Genomic DNA, 21901 nt, shown 5'->3' on the forward strand with positions numbered 1-21901 from the left:
CATACTTTGATAAGATGTCTGGCATTCAATGTAATGGTAACGCTCTGGATTGCTGCATAATTTCTAACAGAGGAATTAAGCCAGGTCAATGGTTGCCATCGATGAGTATTACTGTAATAATTCTACATAGTTTTTTATTTTTTTTTTCAACAGATTGGAATTTAAAGCCCTGGCACCATTTGTCTTAGTCCTTTGCATTCACGAGCAAACCATGTTTCACAGGCTGCCTGTCTCTTGGTATAGTGCATTCAGAAAGTATGACTCCATCACGTTTTAAAAAAAAAAATACATATCAGTCTTATGCTAAAATTTTTCAAATTAATTTTCCCTCATCAATCTACACTCAATACCCCATACTGACAAAGTGAAAGCAGAATTTTAGAATTTTTTGCAAATTTATTAAAGACAAATTGAAATATCACACGCACCCTTTGCTCAGTACTTATTTGAAGCACCTTTGGGAGCGATTACAGCCTTGAGTCTTCTTGGGTATGATGCGACAAGCTTTGCACACCTGGGGATCTGGGGATTTTCTGCCATTCTTCTCTGCAGATCCTATCAAGCTCTGTCAGGTTGGATGGGGACCGTCGGTGGAGAGTCGTTTTCAGGTCTCTCCAGAGATGTTCGTTTGGGTTCAAATCAGAACTCTGACTGGGCCACTCTGGGACATTCACAGAGTTGTCCCTAAGACGCTCCTGCTTTGTCTTGGCTGTGTGCTTAGCTCATGCACTTTTGCATGTGCTTGTAAGTGCTTTGCCCTTTGTCGGGGCCACGGTAACAAGCAGCCAGTCAGAGGCAACACAATAGAGAAGACGTGGGCAAGGCAGAAAAGTCACTGTTCCCTGACCTCTACTTGTTAAGTGTCCACGCTGTGTCATTGCCGACTGCACTTAACCTCACAGAGCCAGTCCAACCTGTTGCACTGCACAGGACCAGCTCAGCGGAAAGGATCATTTGAAGTCCCATCTGCAGATACATATTTGTCAGTCTCGGTCACTTCTTGAAGTTCTTTTACTTCTGCTCAATGTTTTTGTGTCCTTGATAAACGACCACACAAAAAGACAGGGAAATGGTTTAAACAGGAGGCAGGATTAGATGGCACTCAGCAATATTACATCAATGCCAATACTAGGTGGCAGCAAACACGCCATTTTCAGCCTGACTTTCATCCCCCATTTCATAAGGGATGCCATTAAACTATTCTCGGTGGGTAAAGCTGTTAACTTCAAACACACCTACATGACACATCAATAAAAACTGTCTGAGGTACACAATCGACAAAAACAACAGACTTCATTATTGTGATTTGTAAATATGCTGCTCACAATTTTTATATCTTAGATTGTTACTGTAAAATTTGGGTAAAGAAAGGAATCAATGGCGGTAGGGTTTCTTAAACTGCAGATATTGAAAACGTTTCAGTTAATGTATAAGTCAATGATTATTGATGTTGATGTTATGGTGCAGTGGACCTGCAGTGGTTTTTATTGATACAGCACAGTGTTGTCACACACCGAGACTGCAAAAAAGGTTTTCTCTTCACTCAGTTGACCGTCTGTGATGTTGGGAAATAGATGTGATCCACTGCATCGGCCACTCGATGAACACTCTGGGGTCTTCAAAATACACACTTAACCTCCAAGATCAGTCGCTGGTATTAACAAGCATTCGGGTCAGTAGTGCAGCCACGATGTTCAACACCGGTTAGAATTCAGTCATAATCTGGACACTGTTACCTAAACTTAGCCTCATTTAACTATACCAGTTGAAACATTCTGCTTTACTGGTTTTTCTAAGGTTTTTTGAGATTTAAGTTAGTTTTTGCCCCTAAAAAAATTATTGAAAACTATTCGATGGACTGCTATGAAATGTTGTACAAACAATCATGGTCCCCAGAGGATTCATTATAATCATTCTGGTGATCCTGACCTTTCATCCAGCGCCATCATCAGGTCAAAATTAGAATTTGTCCTATACTTTGGTTTATAACCAAATACCTGGCCATTCCCATCAGCCTCAGCTGTTCTTTGTGTTTAGTGCTAATGAGCAAATGTCAGAATGCTAAGAGGCTCGCTAACATGACTCTTTGTTTGGTTTATGATACCTTGTGGTCAGAGTTTTCCCAGACACCCTCCTCCTCTTTGTCAGTCAGCCCAATCCAAACTCTTTTGGTGAATTCAATAACAAACTGCAATTTAAAAGAAAAATGACGATAAATGAGATATGATAATCAAGTGTAATATGTGTCACTGATGCCATCTGTGCTGCTCTAACACAGGAAAAAAAAACACTAGGTGTGCTTTTCTCAGGGATGAGTATGTGTTATTGATCGTCTATACGCCATTGATAAGAACAACTTTTGAATTGCCAGGTTGTGGAACATTTTCCTCCAGCGTGACGCTTAAGTATTTAATTCATCAGGAAGACTCCTCCAACCGACTATCTACGACTTACCTTCTGGAGAGGAGCTGCAGAACATCTGTATCACAATCCATTTATAAACAACTTATTAACATTTACAACGGTAAAATTAATGGATTACTATAAGAATCTGTGATTAATGATTTTAACAGTTATGATTGCAGTTGATGAATTTTTGCTGATGGATTATTAGAAATTACTGATTTACTGACATTTATATCTGCAGACTTGATGGTTTACTAGAAAGTGAGAAGGTTGTGTTAATAATGACTTACTAACATTTCTAACTGCAAACATAATGACTTATCAGAAATTGAGAGGAAATTTGTATTTCTAATCCATTAAATAATGCCTATAAACCCTTTATAAAGGGTGACCTATTACAAAGTTGTACCGGACTATAAAGTAAAGACATCTGCTGGCAAACCGAAATAAAAAGGACAAAAGATTAGAAGAGTAGTATTCAAAATGACACAAATCCACCAAGATCTTAGATATTAAGATACCTATTTTATGTTAATTCCTGTGGATTATAATGATTGATCTGATGTAGCAGCGATTGATGGACTTTATTCAACAGTGCAAAGGTACTACAGGCTCAGGTGGAGCATCTCTGGATCTTTCAGACCTCCTTCAGTCTGCTTGGGCAGAAACTGGTGGAACTGAGATGGACGGACGTCTTTTGTCTTCCAGAGACTCCCAGAAAGCTTGTTGATTGGTTCATAACCACCCTCACAGTTGTAATATGCACAATCAAGAGAGCAGACATCATTCAATCACTTCAGTTATTTCCATAAAAAGTGTGATTCCCTTGGGGCATAACAGACAGGGCACAGTTAAAGGCTGGGCTTGCTGGCATGGGCTTCTTCTCAGATAGGGTTTAGGTGTGAGGACAGGAACATGAAGAAGCCTCCAGTATTAAGGAAATGAGGGTAAACTTTCTGAACTGTTGTCACGGTTGATCATCTCTTGATAGATTTTGATCTCAGTGAAGTCCAGTAGGGTCTTACAAATCCGCAAAGAAAGTGTGTTGTAATAAAATATCATAAATTAAAAATTAAAAAAAAAAAAACCTTACTGCACCCAGGGTCAGTTGAAGGGTTATTTACATTCAAAATGGTTCCAGACTTTCTGACATATGAGGTCTGTCCTTTCCTTAAAAGAGTTTCCATCATTTCCATCGTCAGACATCATTCTAAAATGTTCTGTTACATGGATGTATAACATTCCTGTCTTCAAGTGATGACTTCTACTGGCTTGATCATTTATAACATGCATAAGACACCTCAGATCAACTGAAAATGCTTGTCTAGACACTGAGACACCTTTCACGTCCTGCTTTACATCAGCCGGATCCATGCTACCTGGAGTGCAAAGCCTGGTGGGAGGAAGAAGAGTAAGATGGTAGATGAGGCTCAGCATCACAGTTCAGTTTTCCCAGTGATGTAGGTTCATGTTGAAGGCTTTGCGCTCTTCCTTCACGCAACATACAGAAATGCCTGTGAGAAGAATAAGACGTTGCACATTTTAAACAGTAAGGTAGCTTGCATGTTATCTGAAAGGTTATATTCACCATGCTGAGTGTATCCCTGAGCCGTGCTCTTCAACCTACGTTTTCACATGGCATCAAGATCTGCCTGAAGTGATGCGAAACATAACAAGTTAAAGACTGTAACTGTGTTATTATTCCTCTCACATGTAGTTTAGTTCCTTTTCAGTATTTCTTAAGTTCTGTACCACTTCAATCCAACTCCAATCGAAGCAAAGATAAGTAAAACAAGACAAGGTCAAAATCTAGTATATGGCTGTTTGCTTCTATCGTACTCTCTGTTCTCACATATACAGTAATTTATAACAGCCAAATTTCCAATAAAGCTGTTCTCATTTACATGTCTTTCTGTTTCTGTTGTCAGACAATGGAACAAGAATGAGATAGTGACTGAAAGTTAACCAGCAGTCACTTCCAAGCCCTTTCCAAGCTCTGGACTGCTCAAATCCTGATCTTATAACAACGTCTGATAAAAATCACCATACACATCAGTTAATGACAATGGCAGTCCCGTGATTTCAGCTGTATTTACTTGTAAAATGATCACTCAGAGAAAGTTAGAAGCTCATTCACATCTGTGTCAGCTGCTGTGCGGTCTACTGAATAAGACACATAGAGGTTTGCCTGCGGAGGGAAAGCCTGACCTCACATTCGCAGGGCAATACTGGCGACTCTCTTCTACAGAAAGTAGCTAAGGTTTGTCCAGAAAGTCGCTAGTTTTGTCACTAGGAGCTTTTGTGAAGAAAAGTCACTAAAAGGGTCTGAAAAGTCGGTGAATCTAGCAACAATGGCTCTAAATTGGCAACTCTGCCCTTTAAATGCCCCCCAGATGATACAATAGAAAATGCTTGCGCAAATTAATTTTGAAAGAGCAACGGCCAATGGGGAAACTCCAAGACTTGGCTGGCCGACCAATGGTGTGATGTAAGAACTCAGTCACACTGCATTCGGCTGTCCAATGGTGTAACTTTATCATCCAATCACTCACCCAGTCAGTAAGTCATTGACATTCATGTTTCAAGTGCTGGCCCCGTTGTTGGCGCCCAGCCAAAAAGGGTTCTATCCTTCTGGCTGACAGGGAAAAAGTCATTTGTACATGAATCTCAGTCTTACCACCAATCTTCTTCCCTGGCACACAGCTGAAAACACTCTCATTCCGCTGGAGGTAATCCGTCGGTGAGCACTGGGTTGTAGATGGTGTCTTTTACAAAACACGACGCTGATCCTCTCATTTTTGAATGTGAACGCCAACGAGGAGATTACCTGAGAAAGACGAGTCACATCACAATACACCGAGTGAAAATCTTTATTTAGAAGTAGGTGAAAGGATGTTGCCCAAAAGAACAAGGTGACCTGAAGTTAAAAAAACAACAGGGGTAAAGTGTGAGAAAAGTAAAGCTACCTGGTGCTGGTCTTCGTTGAATATTGCACCACGAGGTTGGATGCCAAAGACCGGAGTGGCATCTGGTTGCCATCTGTTTGAAGTCTACAGGAACACTGGCATATCGTGGCTACCGAAGGCTTTAGATGGAGGATGAGTCTGCATCTGACTGTCAGAGGAAGATGGAGGGTGGGGCTGCAGGTGCCAGCTTTTGCAGGTAGAGCCTGGGGATGGGCTAGGACCACAGAATCTGCAGGTGGAGGCGGCAGCTACAGGTTGCTAGCAGAGGCTGTAGATGGAGGTTTTTCAGACGTTACAAATGGAAAAAGGTTGTTTTCGGACTTTGAAGCAATAGCGCCGGTGGAATTTGGCTGGAAGAGGCTGTAGGTGGGGCATGTGTGTGCAGCAGTCTGCAGGTGGAGGCTAGGGCAGCAAATGGTTGCTGTAGCATGGAGGCAGAGTTTACATTTGAAGGCGACTGTAAAAAGCGCCTTCAAATGGAGGATCGAGCAAGGCGCTGAAACTGTGCCGCAGGAGGGTCCGGCTTCAGCTCACTGCCAGAATCTGCAAGTGGAGGCGGCACACGATGGTTGCTGGCAGAGGCTGTAGGTGGAGGTTATGGTTCCTGTAGTACAGAGACAAAGTTTAAATCTGAAGAAGCCACTGGTGTAGGATGGCTCTTTGGAGGCTGTCGGTGGAGACGTGTGAAGATGTCTTCCAGTATCTGCGGGTGGAGCATGGGGCAGCAGTGACTCCTTGAGATGAATTGCCATCGTCGAGGGAAACTTGAGAAAAACTTTTCTTAAGCGTTTGAGGTTTTGTTCGTGTTTAAATGATGATATGAAAATTATGCACCGGGAGACAAACATAGCAACCATGGACTCATTGACCTCCATCTTGTGCACATCTGTTTTTATAGTCACGTCTCACCTCTGTGATCTAATGTTTTATCCAGTCAGCCTGCAAAAGTACTGAGATCAAACCCACGTTTCACTATGAAGAAATGTCCCCATCTGACAGACTCCGCAGTCACACTTGTCTGCTATAACTATGGTTTTAGTCCTAATATTATGAGGCTATCTGGAATAATTTATTAAAGGTGTTCTTCTTTAATGTGTCTGCAATAATTATGTAGAATATAAACTTAAATGTCTGTTTATTTAAATGTGTCTGAAAAATTATCTAGAAAAATAATTTGCCACTATAATAATATGCCTACATTCCTGGCCAGACCAGCCAGAACACTCCTCTATACGAATGATGTGTGCAGGATGTGGGAGCTGTTGGTTCGGAGTACCGAGATCTTTTTTATTCGAGTTCAACCATCACTGTAGTTAATAACATCGCAAAGATACAGTGGGACCGCCGAGCGTTTTAAAAAATATGAGCTAAAACAACAAAGTAGAGTAATTTACTGTATGTCCCTTAGCACATAATTTACTGGATGCCTGTTTCAAGTCCCTCAGCACTATATGAATTCAAGTGGGAGGGAGCTAGTAACCTTAATTCTTTAATTATCTACAAATTGAGTTATACAATTGTACTTGAAATCATTACAATTCAGCTGTGTATTGCTAATCAAAGGTTTAAAGTATTATAGTATTATTTTGTTGTGCAGGCCAGGCTGGATTACCAAGTGGGAAAAACAGCCAGTTGCTCCTCCTGAGCCATCCCCCTGAGTGGGCCCTGCATTTATACCTAATGCTGTGGCCTTTATTGTCTTTAACAGAAGCCCTGTGCCAAAGTCTAGTTTTAATATCTTTATTATTTTAGTTTGTGTAGGGATACTTAGTGCATACATAATAAATAAATAAAGTCGTGTTTGATCAATTTATCACAGTCAAACTAACACACAGGAAACCTGGAGCCTGACAGTGTTGGTCCAGTATCGGAGCACTGTTTGGTTTGAGTGTGAGGGAGAAGAACGACCTGCTATGTGTAGTCTGCTGCATGCTCTGTTCTTGATGAGAACTTGGAGGCACCAGGTATGTGAACATGCACAGAGGGCAGGGTGTGGACAGGATGTTGGGGTGATCAGTTTGGGTCCATCAGTAAACCTTGGGCCTTGGGGCCCCCAAAAGGTTAATATATACCATGACATGCTTTATACAGATCTCATGACAAGGACAAAATGTATCTGTAAATTGTCCTATTTCTTACAGATGTGGAGCAAAGTGGATATTCAGCCCAAATCTTTTCTCAATTTAACAACAGTTAAATTCAAATTCACTTTCCCTTAAACAATTCTGGCCCGTATTTGGAGGCTCTACTCCCTCAGGATGTCGTAGCAGTCCTCCACCACCTGATGCCGCTGTAGGACAAAACATTTCAGTAGAGTAAAAACTTGGGATAATTATGGACTTCCATGAGAGCAGACGCATACCTAACTTGATGAATAACTATAGCGGAAGAACGCTTAAATGACTTTTATAGCTGCACACCAGTAGGTTCATTGTAAATTGAGAGACTTGTGACCTTTTTAATGAGCCACTTCCTTCCTGATTTGTCATAGTAGGAAAAGCACAGGTATTACTGATGACATTAACAATGGCTGTGTTGTATTCAAGTGTCCCAGTAAGGTGTCCTCAGATTGGGAGAAGCCTACTGTGTACTTGGCCAACTGCAGTACAGCATCTTTCTGATCGTTCCGCAGCAGGATTTACTGGCTTGTTCAAAAGACTGTTCTATTGGAAATGTTTAGTTCATTAACACAACAATAAGACAACCATAACAATATAACTCTGCAGTTAGCCATTTTAATTCCTGTGTAAACACAAATTGTAAAGTTTGCAAATGTGACATAATTCAAGAGCCCAGCATATTGAGTTATTAGTTAATTACATATTTCCAATGCAACAGCTCTGCAATATTTTCTGAAAAGGTTGCAGTCCTGTTTGTGTTGAGATGGTCAGTGGAAACTATATGGTAAGTTTTTGAGGCTGCTTTTAGCAGTGGTGTTGGACTAAACTGTAAGGTGTTCCCATATATTTGTATTATTCTTTTCCTCCATGTATGTTAAATGTTTGAAACATAAGAAACAGCTCTTGGACAAGGTGACTGGATTGGATTTGATGTATAGATATCAAACTCATTACTAAATATTGTCAAGTTTTACCTGATATACATTTTATACATATGATATACTGTACAACAGTGTGCAAACATAATGGGAGTAATGTAATCATCTTTATCAAGGTGAAAGTTCATTTACCTACAAAAGCAGCAAAGCACAGTGATACACAGTGAGATGAGTGTCTCTTGTATCATGTGCGGACGAGTGAGGCCAGGTACACCCACACAGACAGGACGTTATTAGGGTAGGGGTGCACGTATACAGCCAGGGCAAACTCCACATTTGATGCCTGAACATTGTGAACTCCAGTGCTGTACACTGCCTCTATGATGGGCCGAATCTCGGAGAACGGCAGATGCAGGGGGAATCCTGAAATCTAAAGAGGAACACACATCTGTTGTAGTAATTTAGGATATGAATTTGTCCAAGTTTGATCATATGCTTTCCACCAGCTCTACAGCTCTACATAGATTGATGACTGATCATATCGTACGGTGACTCAGCATAGTAGCTGTTTTGGAGTCACACCCATTCCAGACTTACCCTGTTGTCTCCCAGCAGGCTTTGCAACTCGTGGCGGTGCCCCTCAGCCACGTCCTGCCCCCCGCTCAGCTCCAGTTTGGGCAGGAACTGTTTCAGGGTGGTGGTGCAGTAGCGGTTCCAGCGGGTTGGGTGACGAGGGCGCCACTCCATGATCTTCTCCTTCAGGATCTTCTCAATTCTGTGGGGAGTGATATGCGTTTTGTCTCATGTGTAACTGTAGTCAAAAAAATCAACGCGACACAGTGTTAGAAGTAACTACGTCTACTGCCATAACTTGCCTGTCCTGAAGCTCTGCTGCAGCTGCTTTGTCTACGCGTCGATACACCAACTCCTCTGGCTAAAGAGAATTACATTCAGTAGAAACATGGATGACATTGCTAGAAAACCTACTATGAGACTATACAGTGTTGAGCACTCACCTGTACACTAGACAGCCCAGGGTGGGAGAATGATCGGGAGAAAAAGGGCTTCCACAAATTGCCTTTTGTATTGTCAAAACTCATCCTCATTGGTGAAGTGTACTCTTGAATGTTTAACCACACCTAAATACAGTCAGTCACAGCACATGAAGTTATTTGCCGCAAACAATTGAAAATTATTAAAGAAGAAGAGTGAAACGTCACATTCTCAACAGTTAATTATGTATCTCTGCGCACTCCTCACTCACATTGTCAGCATTGACCAGGCAACCGACTGCCTGCAGTGGGCAGAAAGTGTCATACTGGCCATAGTACTGACCACTGCTAGGATTCCAGATCAGGTAGCGGCTCTGCTCAAGGGTCAGGACATATGCTGTGGGTCCCTAAGAAAGAAAAATATCAGAAAGCTTAGTGTTGCTACTGAAGACCTCAAAGCTCCTCGTTTTTTTTATATACATGTCCATACCAGAGAAACACCTTTGATCTCATTCATTTATTAAAAAGGTGAAAAAGATTTTTAAAGCTCTAAAATGACAAATTAAAGTTACCCACCTCCGGTATAGCAGTGCCAATTATAAGCCAGGCTTTCTTGCCCATAGACAGAAAGTAGTTGCACAACAGTACAGCATGTTCCTCTTCATCTCCTGCTAGGAGGGTGAGGAATTGCTATAAAGAAGAAGAGGAAACACAAGGTACTATAAGATGGGTATTTCCCTCCTCTTACAATCACAATATCTGAAAAAGAGATCACTCACATCACAGGTGCTCCACAGGTCACAAACACCAGAAAAAGAAACTCTGTCTGGCAGAGAAGGGATGAGCGAGACAAATCGGGCAACCAGGGCCTGTGTAGGGAAAAGAGTAAGTGAATCCGAATAAATGAGAAATGTGGGCTGACTGAGCAGCCTCTTTCTATATTCAGTTCAATCCCACTGACCGTGGCTTCCTGGGGGTTATTAGGGAATGCATCCAGTAACTCTTGTGGAGGGTTGAGGGGTCGAATATAACGTGTGATGAAGACCGTCTTCCCGTTGAGGTCTATGACGGTGGTAAAGCAGGGTCGGTCCGGATATGCCTGTGCTGCTTCTCTCTCAAATGTCTCTGAAGCCTGCAGTAAACGCTCATCCTCCTGGCTGTCAAACTGCACAAGAAGGTCAAAACTTAACTGCAGCTGAATACAGGTCAGCACTATGTAAATGAAGGAATATGCCCTTAGGATGATGTAGTCATGAATGGGTGAATTAGACGAATAAAAGAGGATGAGTGTTCTAATGGACTTTTACCTTCACTTCCTTCATCTAGTACATGCAGCAAGCCAAATCAAGTAAGTGACACAAAAGGATGATGAACATAAGAGAAAATGAATACACTGATGTAAAAACCTATCTGGTCAGATATATGCACTTATATGAAAGTAACTGGATGTGAACATATATATTAAAAGATGAAAAAACAGACACATATGGGACATGACTGACCTTCTCCCTAATAGACTCCCCAGGCACCAGCTGAGGTTCGATGGTAATGAACAATGTGATAAATGCTCCCTCGCTCAGGCTCCGCAAAGTATCATAACCACCATTATTGCCATGGCTCCGCTCCTTACTGTACCCCAACAGCACTGCTGGGGTGTTCACCTTGAATGTTCCATCAATCTGCCAGATGGAATTGGAAAAAGAAAAAGAAAAAAAAAAAAATCAGTCAGAAGTTCAGGCAGATTTCTGTAAATAAGGTCACAATGGCTGTTAATAAATGCCCAATATGGCCTCTCACCCTGGACTGAGAATAAATGGTGCTAAAGGGAATCCTGACAGAGCCTAACCAGTGCTTCTCTGCTCGGGTGTGTACTGATTTCCCACTGCCTCTGTCGTTCTGAGAAGCAAAATACTGCAGTTAAAAGAAACATGTACCCGCATAAATTCTGCGAGGGAGATGAGAGAAACTGAAATTCACAGTGTTCTACTCACCACTCCAGTTTCATAAACCACCTCATCAAATATGTTGATGAAGACATCATCTTTGACTGACTGCAAGCTCACAGTGCTGTAGTCACCATTTGGGGCACTGTAAAGGAGAAGAAGGCCAGCTTACGAATTAAGCTAGTTTATCGGAATTCATGAACGGAACTAAATGCACATAACTAGTGTGTGGAAATGTGTCCACATTGTAATTTTGTTAAAGAAAAACTGGTGTAAAATTGAAGAGCTGTATAGAATAGAGGAAGTAGGTCCATAAAAACTGACTTGGAATTAGCACATAGTGCCCATTAAACACTGACAACTCTGGACATCTGTAAATGATTTTTTTCTGGCATCATTTTCAGTGAAATATTTTAAAGTGTGGTAACACTTCCTGAGTGTTGTCTCCAGAGAATATTTATGATGTAGTAACTAAGAACATTGAGCTATTAAATAAGTCAACTTTCATTCAATATTTCTGATACTGTCTCAGCTAGGTGTACACTTTACAAGCCACTGGAAGTACTGGTGCTATCCTAAACCTACATGTCACAAGACAAAGGTCAAGCCATGAAATACACTGTTGTTCACCTAAATGGCAGCTGCAGCTCCTCGTTCCAGCAGGGGTTTGGTCCATCTGCTGTGGTTGTTTGAAGTACTGTGCGCTGGAAGGAAACCTCCACAAATGGCCTCACTTGCACCTACATCACACAAGACACACACACACACACACACACACACACACACACACACACACACACACACACACACACACACACACACACACACACACACACACACACACACACACACACACACACACACACACACACACACACACAAGACATAGATAATATAGATCGTACAGATCACGCTGCTGCCTGCTCTGCAGTAGGCTTGAGGTGTATTGTACCTGGTTGGTGAGCCAATCACTGCCATGGATGGCGGTCTGAGGCGACTGTGCTGGTTTGCTGAGATAAAAATACATTGAAACAAAGTTCAACATTGTCTCTGGTGCCAAAAATCCGAAAAAATGTGAACATTTCTGAGGGCGAATGAGGATTGCACTCTACTCTAAAGTATTCGGAATTTGACTGGGTGCGCTGAACACTCACTTGCTCTGGGGTCTGCGGATGGGAATGTCATAGGCACGGATGATATTGATCAGCAGTTTGATGTCTCCATCTGACAGATTCTGAGCTGTCACCTTCTTTCTTTCCTTTCTCTGAGGTCTCAGTGGCCGTTTGGGTTCAGCCAGCTTGAAAAGGTTGATTCCCAGAATCCTGAATGTCACAACAAACATCTTGTATGAATCGCTGATTTACACTGACATAATTTATTGACCAATCGAAAATTATACAAGCAAGAAAAATTCAATTAATCTTCTGCAAATTCCTAGAGGGACTGAATACTACACAAAGTTGACTGTCTCTACTGTACTGGTACTCAGGGTTCAAACCAAATGGAGAAACAGTGACACAGAGGGTGGGAGAAAAAGAAAGAAACTCTAAGCACATACCCAGGACCTGCACCACTGTTAAAAATACATAGCAGAAGAATAGCAGAAAAATGGGAAAGAAAAAAATACTTTCAGTAATAAAAAAATGTGCAAAGTAACACCCAACGGCGTGATTGGCATTGACATACAGTGCATCATTATGTATAAATCTGCACAAGTGCCATCTAAGACTGAAATAAAAATCTGATTTTGTTATCATGTCCACATGTTTGTGGGACCTGCTCTAAAACACCGCCTTGAACAGTTCCAGAGAGCAGTATTACTCAGCCTGGGGAAAGCAGTGATGAGCTCATGATCAAATACACCGAAGCAGCATCAGGCCAAGAAACATACTCACATCAGCCTGTAATTTATATAGGCCCTGTCACTCTTGCTGATAGGTTGATTTGGCTGTTGATCCCACAGTTCAAGGTAATCCAAGTTATCTAACCTCTTCCTTTGCAACTGGAGCAGGAAGTTCAGGCACTCTTTGTAATTTTTCAATTCTTTTTTGACGGTAGTAATAAGCGTGGAATATACATAAATGACAAATTATAATACAGAAAGTAATAATATTTGGACTAGTGTTTAGTGACTGGCAAGAAAGACATACAGTATTCTTACTGTAACACATAACGTGCAACACAAAAACATAAAAGAATGCCAGCTATGGGAGTTAAAAGTGAGACAGACTATTTAGTCAGTTAATAATGTCCCCGGGAGTATTTACCCAATGCTTGGTATCTCCTCTTCAATCACTAAGTCAGACAGGAGGTAGTGATGCTTGGCAAGAAGAAATCTGTTGATGACCGATTCTCGGATCTTTGGGAAAATGCCAAAATATAATACACTTAGTCTTATCATGAGCTTAATACTGGGGTAAAAAGATGTTAACATCAGATGTGTCTGCTCACCTTCTGAAGATATTTGGCAACTAAAGCTCTGTGTGAATCCAGATGTTCTTTGGTGTCAATTATCTCTCCTTCTTTCAGCCTCTTCTCATAATCCTGAAATAATTTTAACCAAGGAAAAAAAAAAAGAATTAGCCTCATATAGAGCTAATAAATCCACATGTTACCATATCCATAATATTCTACAACATGTGAATATTTTGAAAGCTGACCTGGAACATCTTATCAGTGACCTCCCTCTCCAGAGCAGGAACATATTTGTAATTTCGAAACTCTGCAACTTCTTGGTTCCTGAGCCTGAGCAGGCGAAATCTTCTGGAACTCTCAAACTCTTCTTCAGTCACAAAGTTAAACTCCTCCTGCAGCTGTTCTAGACGGAAGTACCCTGGAGCTGTCACCTCTCCACTACTGGCCACCTGGTGAACAAAGAAAGAATGTTTTCGTTACAAAAATGAGAAACATCAAGTCTCCTGGCTTGTCGAGACTTCCACCTTATGCACAGTAATGTGTTCTGGTACCCACTTTTAGCAGCTGCATGATGGAGACATTTGTTGGATCGTTGGGGTCCAGTCGTGACTGTGTGGCCCACTCCCCAATCTTTTTCATATCATAGAGTCCAGATGCCCCAATATATGTGACAGCATCAAGACGGCCCAAGCCACTAAAATGCAGACAGAAAGTGATTAATATTACTAGAAGCTATAGTGTCCTTTGGTAGTTAAGTACATAAACAAGGTAGAATGTTTAGTGACACACTTAAAGAACCAAACAGGTGTTTTGACACGTTTTAGCTAAACTACACACTGCACACACAATACACGACTGAGGACTATTTTCCTAAGCATACTATGAGTTACTTATTTGCATCAACAATTAATGAGCCTTGATATTCATTTATGAGCTATGTTATCAGAAAATATAGCTGAAAATACAAACAATAAGCAAACATGGGAATGTTTGCCGTATGGCAATTTGAATATGTTGATCCTTGCAATAACATTAATGTCCCTGTTCAGCATTTCCCATAAGCCCTTGAAGGGATCAATACAGACGACCTTTCACAAACTCCCCTTGCTGCATGCCCTTTGATGCAGAAATAATGCTAAAAGTTTAACCTGATTTACTACCTATACTGAACAAGTTTCAAGTCTAAGCAAGATGCCAAGTTTATATCATGCTGACATTAACTGAAACTACTGGCTGGCTAGAGAGTAGGAAAACGTCTTCATGAATATAAACACCCGAGGTATGCTTTGGAAAATGGTCAGCAGGGATGTAAATCATACAGGATTTGTAGGTCATGGGTTCAAGCATGCAAAACCACCAACACTGTCCTCTAAGTGTTACTACCTGTGTATGCCGCCAGGTTGTTGAGACACAGGAGGGGCGAGTGGTACATCATCCTCCCCAATTCCCCAAGAAACACAGCACGACACCTTACCAGAGGTCAACAGGGTCTGTTTGTTACTGCCATCAGCCGCGAAGGAGAGGGGGACATCTGACGAGGCATACAGAGAGCACGAGAGACAGATGAGAGACAGGAAGACAGGGATTGAGATAAGTGAAATGACAAGTTGAGGTTTTACTAAAATATAAATTATTCTTGGAGTGGGACTATATTTGTGAGCGACAATGTTTCAGATCTGGGCTGGTGTCAAATGAAGACATTTACCACTTCCAACTCCCTCATGGTCGAACATAACTCTCTGATTGCTGCTAAACTCAAATTCCTCAAGAGGGACGCTACCCGTCAGGACTGAGGGTTCTGGCACTGGGATGAACACTTGAGCAAGGAGGGAACATGATGATCCTATCTCCTCAAACACCTGCCCATAAACAATACACAACCACACAGATGCAGAAATGGTGGGAAAAGAATACATCTGCTGTAGACATCTATCAATGTCAGCTCACTTAATATTTCTGTACTGTACCTGCAAATTGATGCTTTGGGGACAGTTAACTATCTTGAGATTGAAAATCTGACCAAAGTGCACTCTGAAATCAGTGTTCAGGGAGCGGCTGTCAGTTCGGGAAACTTCTTTGTCATTGTATAGGATCTTGATGAAAAGAGAGCGCCTCGCAACATCCTCTCTTCGAGCTATTTCTGCCCTAGAACAAGCAGAAAACAAAAGTGATGAAAATCATCCACAGTACCACAATGAAAGTCCAGTCCATCTTCATAAATCTGAGTGTTATCATCTTACTTTTTTCAAAACGAGTGAAACAAAATCTGCAAGGGGGTGAGATCATTACACTAGTTTCAAATACAAATGATGCTGTTTCACAACAGCCTTAATTCAAGTTGCGTTACCCTGACTAAAGTGGATTTATTTGCCGTATTTCAGAATACTTTGATTTGTTTACTAAAAATTTTTTAAAGTTGGTTGAAATTCAAATCTTCTCTAAAATCTGTTGTAAGAAACCGGAACTTTCTCCATGTGTCTGCTCATACCTGGGGCAGAGTTCACTGGCAGTGATGTTTCCAGATGCCGACAGCTCAGGGATCAGGATGGATTCTCCTGGTTTCCTGCGTATCCTAAAGGCTTTCTCTCTGACTCGCTGCTCTATAGAGTCAAAGTCCGGCTTGTTAGGTGGCTCTGGCTTTGGGGGGCCTTCATCAACGGGCCCTTCTGATTCGCTTAACTCCTGGTCTTTATCCTCTTCTTCTGTGTCGTCCTGTACCTGACCCTTCTTTTTTTTTCTCTTCTTCTTTTTGGATTTCTGAAAACAGTGATGTGTAGGTATCAGTATATGTTTACATATGCACACAATATAAAAGGCTATCATGATTTTAAACCAGAATTTTAACTTCATTTATTTTTTCTCATAAGCTAATGATGCTAATTAACATATTTTATTTGTACAGTAGCATTCAATATGTTCAGGTGTAAGAAACCGACTAAGCTAGGCTAAATAAATAGTACATATGTAGGCACCTGTTTTCTTCTCGAGAGCTTCCACTCCTCCAGCTGTTTCTTGTACTCAGCCAGCTTTCTCTGGTAGTCCTCCTCGCTCTCAGCCTCCAATTCTAAAACTTCTGCCAAGATTTCATCTTCATACTCCCGCTCATCTGTCGCCCGGTTTATATTCTCTCTGGAGCAAATGCGGACAACACAGCACATAAGTGACAGGGATACGAAAATCTGTACAACACTTTAACAAGGAAATAGACTCTTTATTCAGTAAACATTCATTAGGGGTTGCTAATACAGCAACCAGATTAATTTGGGAACAATTACAGAGATTTACTTTCTGAGGTAGAGCTTGTAAGGTGTGTTGGTGAACTTCTGAAAGTCTCTCAGTGCCTTGATTTCCTTCCATACTTTAACTATGTTCTTCAGAAGAGTCCGGTCTTTCTCCTGCTCAGTGTCTCGCAGCTGCCGGGTATTTCTATGATATTCACGGGGAAAAACATACAGCAGGAATATTGATTGTCATAGTGCCAAGGATACTGCACATGCTTTTAGCCTGAAGAAGAATTGGATGGGAGACAATATCGGGAACTCACCGAACCTCCAGACTGTACTCAGATATCCTCTGCTGCATGGCCTCAGTGAGGCTCTGGCCGCCATGGATCTCAAGCATATTCCGCAGTGCACTCCTCAATCCATTCAACTGCAGCAGAAGAAAACACAAAACACACAGGATACTATATTCATGTGGCTTTCTTTTTAAAGTATTCAAGAACGTAAAGACGTTTTACAGTGATGATGCCTTTACAATGCAGATGCAATCAGCTGTTGGAGTTTACCTTGTCAGTAAGGTGTCCTGTGAGGTTATTGTGCTGCCTGGTGAGGTACTGATCATACAACTGAGCTAGACGAGCCCCCAGGACATGCTCACGACTGAAGAGTGGGTGATGGGAAAAGATCAGCCCAGAGACATCAACATCCAGTTGGTAGTCTCCTTCAGGATCCGCTGTACCGGTGATGTACAGATTTGCATACTTGGACTTCAGTGCCTGGGGGATTGAATAACATCATCCATCATGCACTGTTCTGAAAAATACTGATCACCACGAAATATACTCATCGCCTATGCTTTTCTTGCATGTGTCCAAGTATGTGTGCAAGCTTAAAAGGAAGCATGAAATAGTTGGCACAATTACTAGCATAATCAGGGAGTGCTCTAATGAAAAGTGATGCATGACAACAATCTACCAGAAACGCCCAACTAAACCACAATGAATGCTCTGTTTTCTCCATGATCAAACTGCCCTTTTGCCCTTTATCAAAATGGCAAAGGGGTTAGAGAACACTTTGTGTGTATGAATGGGCACGATGCTTTAGCTGTGGCAAATGAATAGGGAGAGTCACAGTGAGCATGTGTCTGACCTTCCTGTATACAGTTTGCAGTGCAGGGTCCAGGACCTCCTCCATGTGGAAGAGAGGTGGTCTTGTGGATGATTCCTTTATGGGGTCAGGCAGAGCCATGATCCTGCCGTCATCTCCAAACCACTCCTTTCCCTTAACAAATAATAATAATTAAAAAAGACATATTTTAGAGAATTCCTGGAAGGCTCAGAGCCAGTGACATTGTTGAGCAGTCTGGCATGTTTGTTGAGATTACCTCTTCCATTTTCAAGATGCGGTTCTCCAGAATGTTCTCATTAGTCAGGGACACAGGTGGCCTCTCCCCTACATACAGACCCTCGTCCTCTAGATAACGGGGCTCCATGTTTTCAGGCAGTTTTATGGAGGTTGGCACTATGATGATAAATAAAGGTACTTAAAACATTTAAAAGATAGTTATTAACCTGCACAGAATCCTAAAGCTGATATTACAGTATTTAAAAGTTGTGGGTGTGAATCAGGTTGTTTAGTACATTACAGAATACCTTTTCGGAAACTTGGAGTAAAGAGAAGCTCACTTTCTCTCTCCCTCTGAATACGTTTTCGGTACCCAACATATTCTGCTTTTCTCACTTCCAGGAAGTCTTGGGACGATTGTTCAATGATGAATAAATCTTCCTCTTCATCTCGTACAAGAGGAGCTTCTTCACTCTAAGGTAGGACAAAGAATATCAAGCACGTGGAACTTACTCGTGTCTTATGCAACTGCAGCTACGAAACAAGTGGAAATAATCATGACGCACACATACTGTCGATGTGCTTTATGTTAATGTGGCAGATCAAAGAGGGAGAGATGAAACCTGCAATAAATATGGTCCAAACTCATATGCTAAGCATCAGAATGTTTTTTTCCAATTAAATTCTCAGTATCCTCACATTCAAACACGTGTACAAGCATAGAAAATGTATGACCCGAATGGACACTATAAATAGAGGCCCTGAGTTTTACTGGTATTTCTCACTTAATTGTGCTGAGCCTCAACATAATTTATATAGTTGCAGTTTTTGTGTTGTTCACACAATATATTAGAAATAGTCACATAATTGGAAAAGTCTACCCCACAAGTGAATCATTTCTTACAATATTGGTGGTGTCTTACCTGGTCTTCATTTTCATCTTGATTATCATCATCTACTTCACCATCTTCTTGCTCTTCAGCTTCATTTTCTCCCTCTTCATCTCTGACCCCTCCAGCTGTTTTTTTCTGTTTTTGTCTTTTCCGGCTAATCCTCTCGGTCCCACCTTGTGGATCTGGCTCAAAGTTCAACGTAAAGAAATTGTATGCTTCTTCAGCAGTCGGCAGGCCCTTTTCTGTCTGTATTTGAAGAGAATAAATACATAAATACAATGATACAAATTATTTTTGCACAGGCGTTTGTATTCTTTTCTTAAGCCTTACCTGTCTTGCTGCTTCTCTGAACTTGACCTTGGCACCGAGGTCCAGAGGGACATCATGTCTTCCAGCTCTGTCAGGATCAACCTGTAAAACACTGGGAGTTAAACCTCCACTTCTGGATTTCATTACAGGGGTATAATCGTAGTTAGATTGAGATAGATGCTCACCTCTCTGTCAAACCTTGTTACAGTGTCTCTGTCTCTGAGGCTCTGTAGGCGACTGCCTGGCTCACGAGAGGCCTCCTCCTGCTGAAGGCTCTCACCTTTAGACTGGAATACAAGAGGCCATTCATATGCATCAACGCTTTTTAATCAAGGATTGGCAATTAGACATTTTTATCAAACAAGTGGATTATGGAAATGATATCTTTCAAATTCTTAGTCAAACACAAAAGCTGGTTTGTATGTAAAAAAAAAAGAAAAAAGGAAATTGGGCTTACTCGGGCTGCTCTCAGCTTCTCTTCCAAATGTCGTGTCACAGAGTCATCTAAATGCTGAGAGCCAGCAGTATGCTGAAGTCTTGAGGAGAGGCCTAAAAGACACAAGCACATCATGAAACAACAATTAAACGTATTACATAGTATTGTTATGTAATACATTACATAACGGTTATCGAACCTCAGTACTTACGGACTACATCGTCTCTACATTATACCCAATGTTGGCACGGAGTACTTGTTCATCTTCTAAGATTTGTTTGCTTATTATTTAATAAGATATTTCCAGATTTACAAAATCATTTTGTTATTTTTAACTCTTCTTTATTCGGGCAAAGTTGTTCTGTGGCTGTATTTCGTGAAAGTTTGGCTCACTATGTTGAAATGAAACTGAAACATCTCCATGCATTTGAAATAAAAGATCAACAAGGTCCAAAAAGTATAAAAGGTGGGGCAGATTTAGTGAGGACATGGACACCGACCTCTCTGAGAACCAGTTGGAAGTCTGGACAAAACCTCTGGGTCAGCTGCCTTTTCAGCTGATGCCTCATCTTCACTGTGGGGCTGAATGGTGGATATCTCATCCACATCGTCTTGGGACTCTTGGGCTGAAGACTGTTCAAGCAGCTAATATAAAGCAAGAAATGGTGCAGTTATTTATACGTTTACTCTTAAGAGCTGATAAGTGAGTGCAATTAAAGAATCAGGCAATGAGAATTGAGAGGGTGCCAGAGGAAGATGTACCCTTTTCTTCCGCCTCTGTCTCTGAGCCCTAAAAGTGCGTCTCAGATTCTCTCCTGGATCTTCCACGCTGCCTGGAGGTTCCTGTTGTAGCACAAGCACACAGTTAAGGCAAACAGCAACAGCAAAACTGCATGCACAAACTGCAAATGCATCCACATGGCTACTTAGCACACTACAGCTGAAAGGGGGTTCGTTGGCAGGAGGAAGACAGCAGAGAGGTTGTGTCGGGCAGCCAGCAGCACACACAGGAGGGCAACTACAGCCTACAGGCTACAGTAACAAGCACACACCAACCTTCATCGTAGTTTGACGTTTCTCCTCATTCAACTTGGTCGACGGAACCAGAGCCTATTGAGTATAATTACATTTGCTACAGGGTTAGCAGCTCTCCTATCTGTGTTCCTATGTGTTTCTGACTTTGAGTGTGTATAAAGGGAGCCGCTCCCCCAGGTCATGTTGAGTCTCGTCAAGGAGGGCTCTTGTTCATTTGTTGCTGGGTGAACTGTCAGTCTACCGTAACAAAGCAAGGCTTAATGTTTGTCTTTAAAAGCATTTATTTGGGTGAACAATTATAACTTTACCTGAACGTCGTCCTCATTTTTGTTTTTTACCAAACTTTCTTGCAAAGCACGCCCTTTCTTTCGCAGTTTTTCTCGAATCTCACTAGAGCAGAAAGAGGCAGTCATTTTGTGGCAGTAGTTAGCGTTAGGTTAACTTGGATAGCTAAAAGTGGCATTTCAGAGAGCTACGGCTACATTAGAGTCGTGTATGGAAAACCAGTACCTTGAGGAGGCCAGGGTGACGATGATAGTTCTTTTTACAATAATAAGCTAGTGGTTAAAGCAACCTGACTATGTCGACTGTTGCTGTGGTCTAGTCTGTATTATAACCGGCTAACTCTCTGCAATGTATACATCCCTGCGCTGTTATCGTTGGTGCCCGCTGTAGAAATTTTTCCGAGCAATATATTTTCTCCCGGTACCACCGCCGTTATCGCTGCCTAGTAACGACATAAACTACTTCTCGACCTACCTTAGAAATGAGCGCCGGTGCAGTCAAACCCGCGATCAGCTTTCCTGGATTTCCATTCGTCCGACGGACTGTCAATCAAGCAACTTAGTGACGTAATGAACTCTTCACTACGGGGTCCGAGAAGCCACAAATGCGCATTGCACAGCACCAGCCTGAGATTTCGCCTCTCCGTTGTTTTTGGCAC

The 21901-nt window shown here is 41.7% G+C and overlaps 1 protein-coding gene across 4 annotated transcripts; it reads right to left on the bottom strand.

Moving 5' to 3' along the window:
• Window positions 1-7466: 7466 nt before the first annotated feature.
• On the bottom strand, window positions 7467-21686 carry cc2d2a (coiled-coil and C2 domain containing 2A). Of its 4 annotated transcripts, XR_005707620.1 has the most exons (40): window positions 21469-21686; window positions 21267-21348; window positions 20980-21033; window positions 20686-20766; window positions 20424-20568; window positions 19945-20036; window positions 19673-19774; window positions 19509-19589; window positions 19209-19424; window positions 18594-18759; window positions 18326-18462; window positions 18091-18222; window positions 17508-17717; window positions 17265-17371; window positions 17006-17146; window positions 16693-16849; window positions 16209-16477; window positions 15688-15865; window positions 15426-15579; window positions 15104-15251; window positions 14276-14414; window positions 13966-14169; window positions 13757-13849; window positions 13573-13664; window positions 12460-12627; window positions 12258-12315; window positions 11936-12045; window positions 11354-11450; window positions 11160-11258; window positions 10865-11041; window positions 10670-10684; window positions 10324-10527; window positions 10142-10231; window positions 9939-10052; window positions 9635-9769; window positions 9387-9509; window positions 9246-9304; window positions 8968-9145; window positions 8563-8800; window positions 7467-7662 (listed from the first exon to the last, which is right to left on the bottom strand). XR_005707620.1 is itself a non-coding variant. In XM_040129679.1 (39 exons), exons 3-39 carry the CDS (start codon window positions 20983-20985, stop codon window positions 8615-8617), a joined length of 4830 nt encoding a protein of 1609 aa, XP_039985613.1. In that variant the 5' UTR covers window positions 20986-21033; window positions 21267-21348; window positions 21469-21686; the 3' UTR covers window positions 8111-8614. The 4 variants fall into 4 exon arrangements, 3 of the variants coding, with proteins under 3 accessions (XP_039985613.1, XP_039985611.1, XP_039985612.1); XM_040129679.1 differs by lacking the exon at window positions 7467-7662 and having other exon boundaries at window positions 8111-8800; window positions 18627-18759; XM_040129677.1 differs by lacking the exon at window positions 7467-7662 and having other exon boundaries at window positions 8111-8800.
• Window positions 21687-21901: the final 215 nt, after the last annotated feature.

Source organism: Xiphias gladius, chromosome 6, assembly GCF_016859285.1.
Source record: "Xiphias gladius isolate SHS-SW01 ecotype Sanya breed wild chromosome 6, ASM1685928v1, whole genome shotgun sequence".
In the NCBI taxonomy this organism is placed as follows: domain Eukaryota; kingdom Metazoa; phylum Chordata; class Actinopteri; order Istiophoriformes; family Xiphiidae; genus Xiphias; species Xiphias gladius.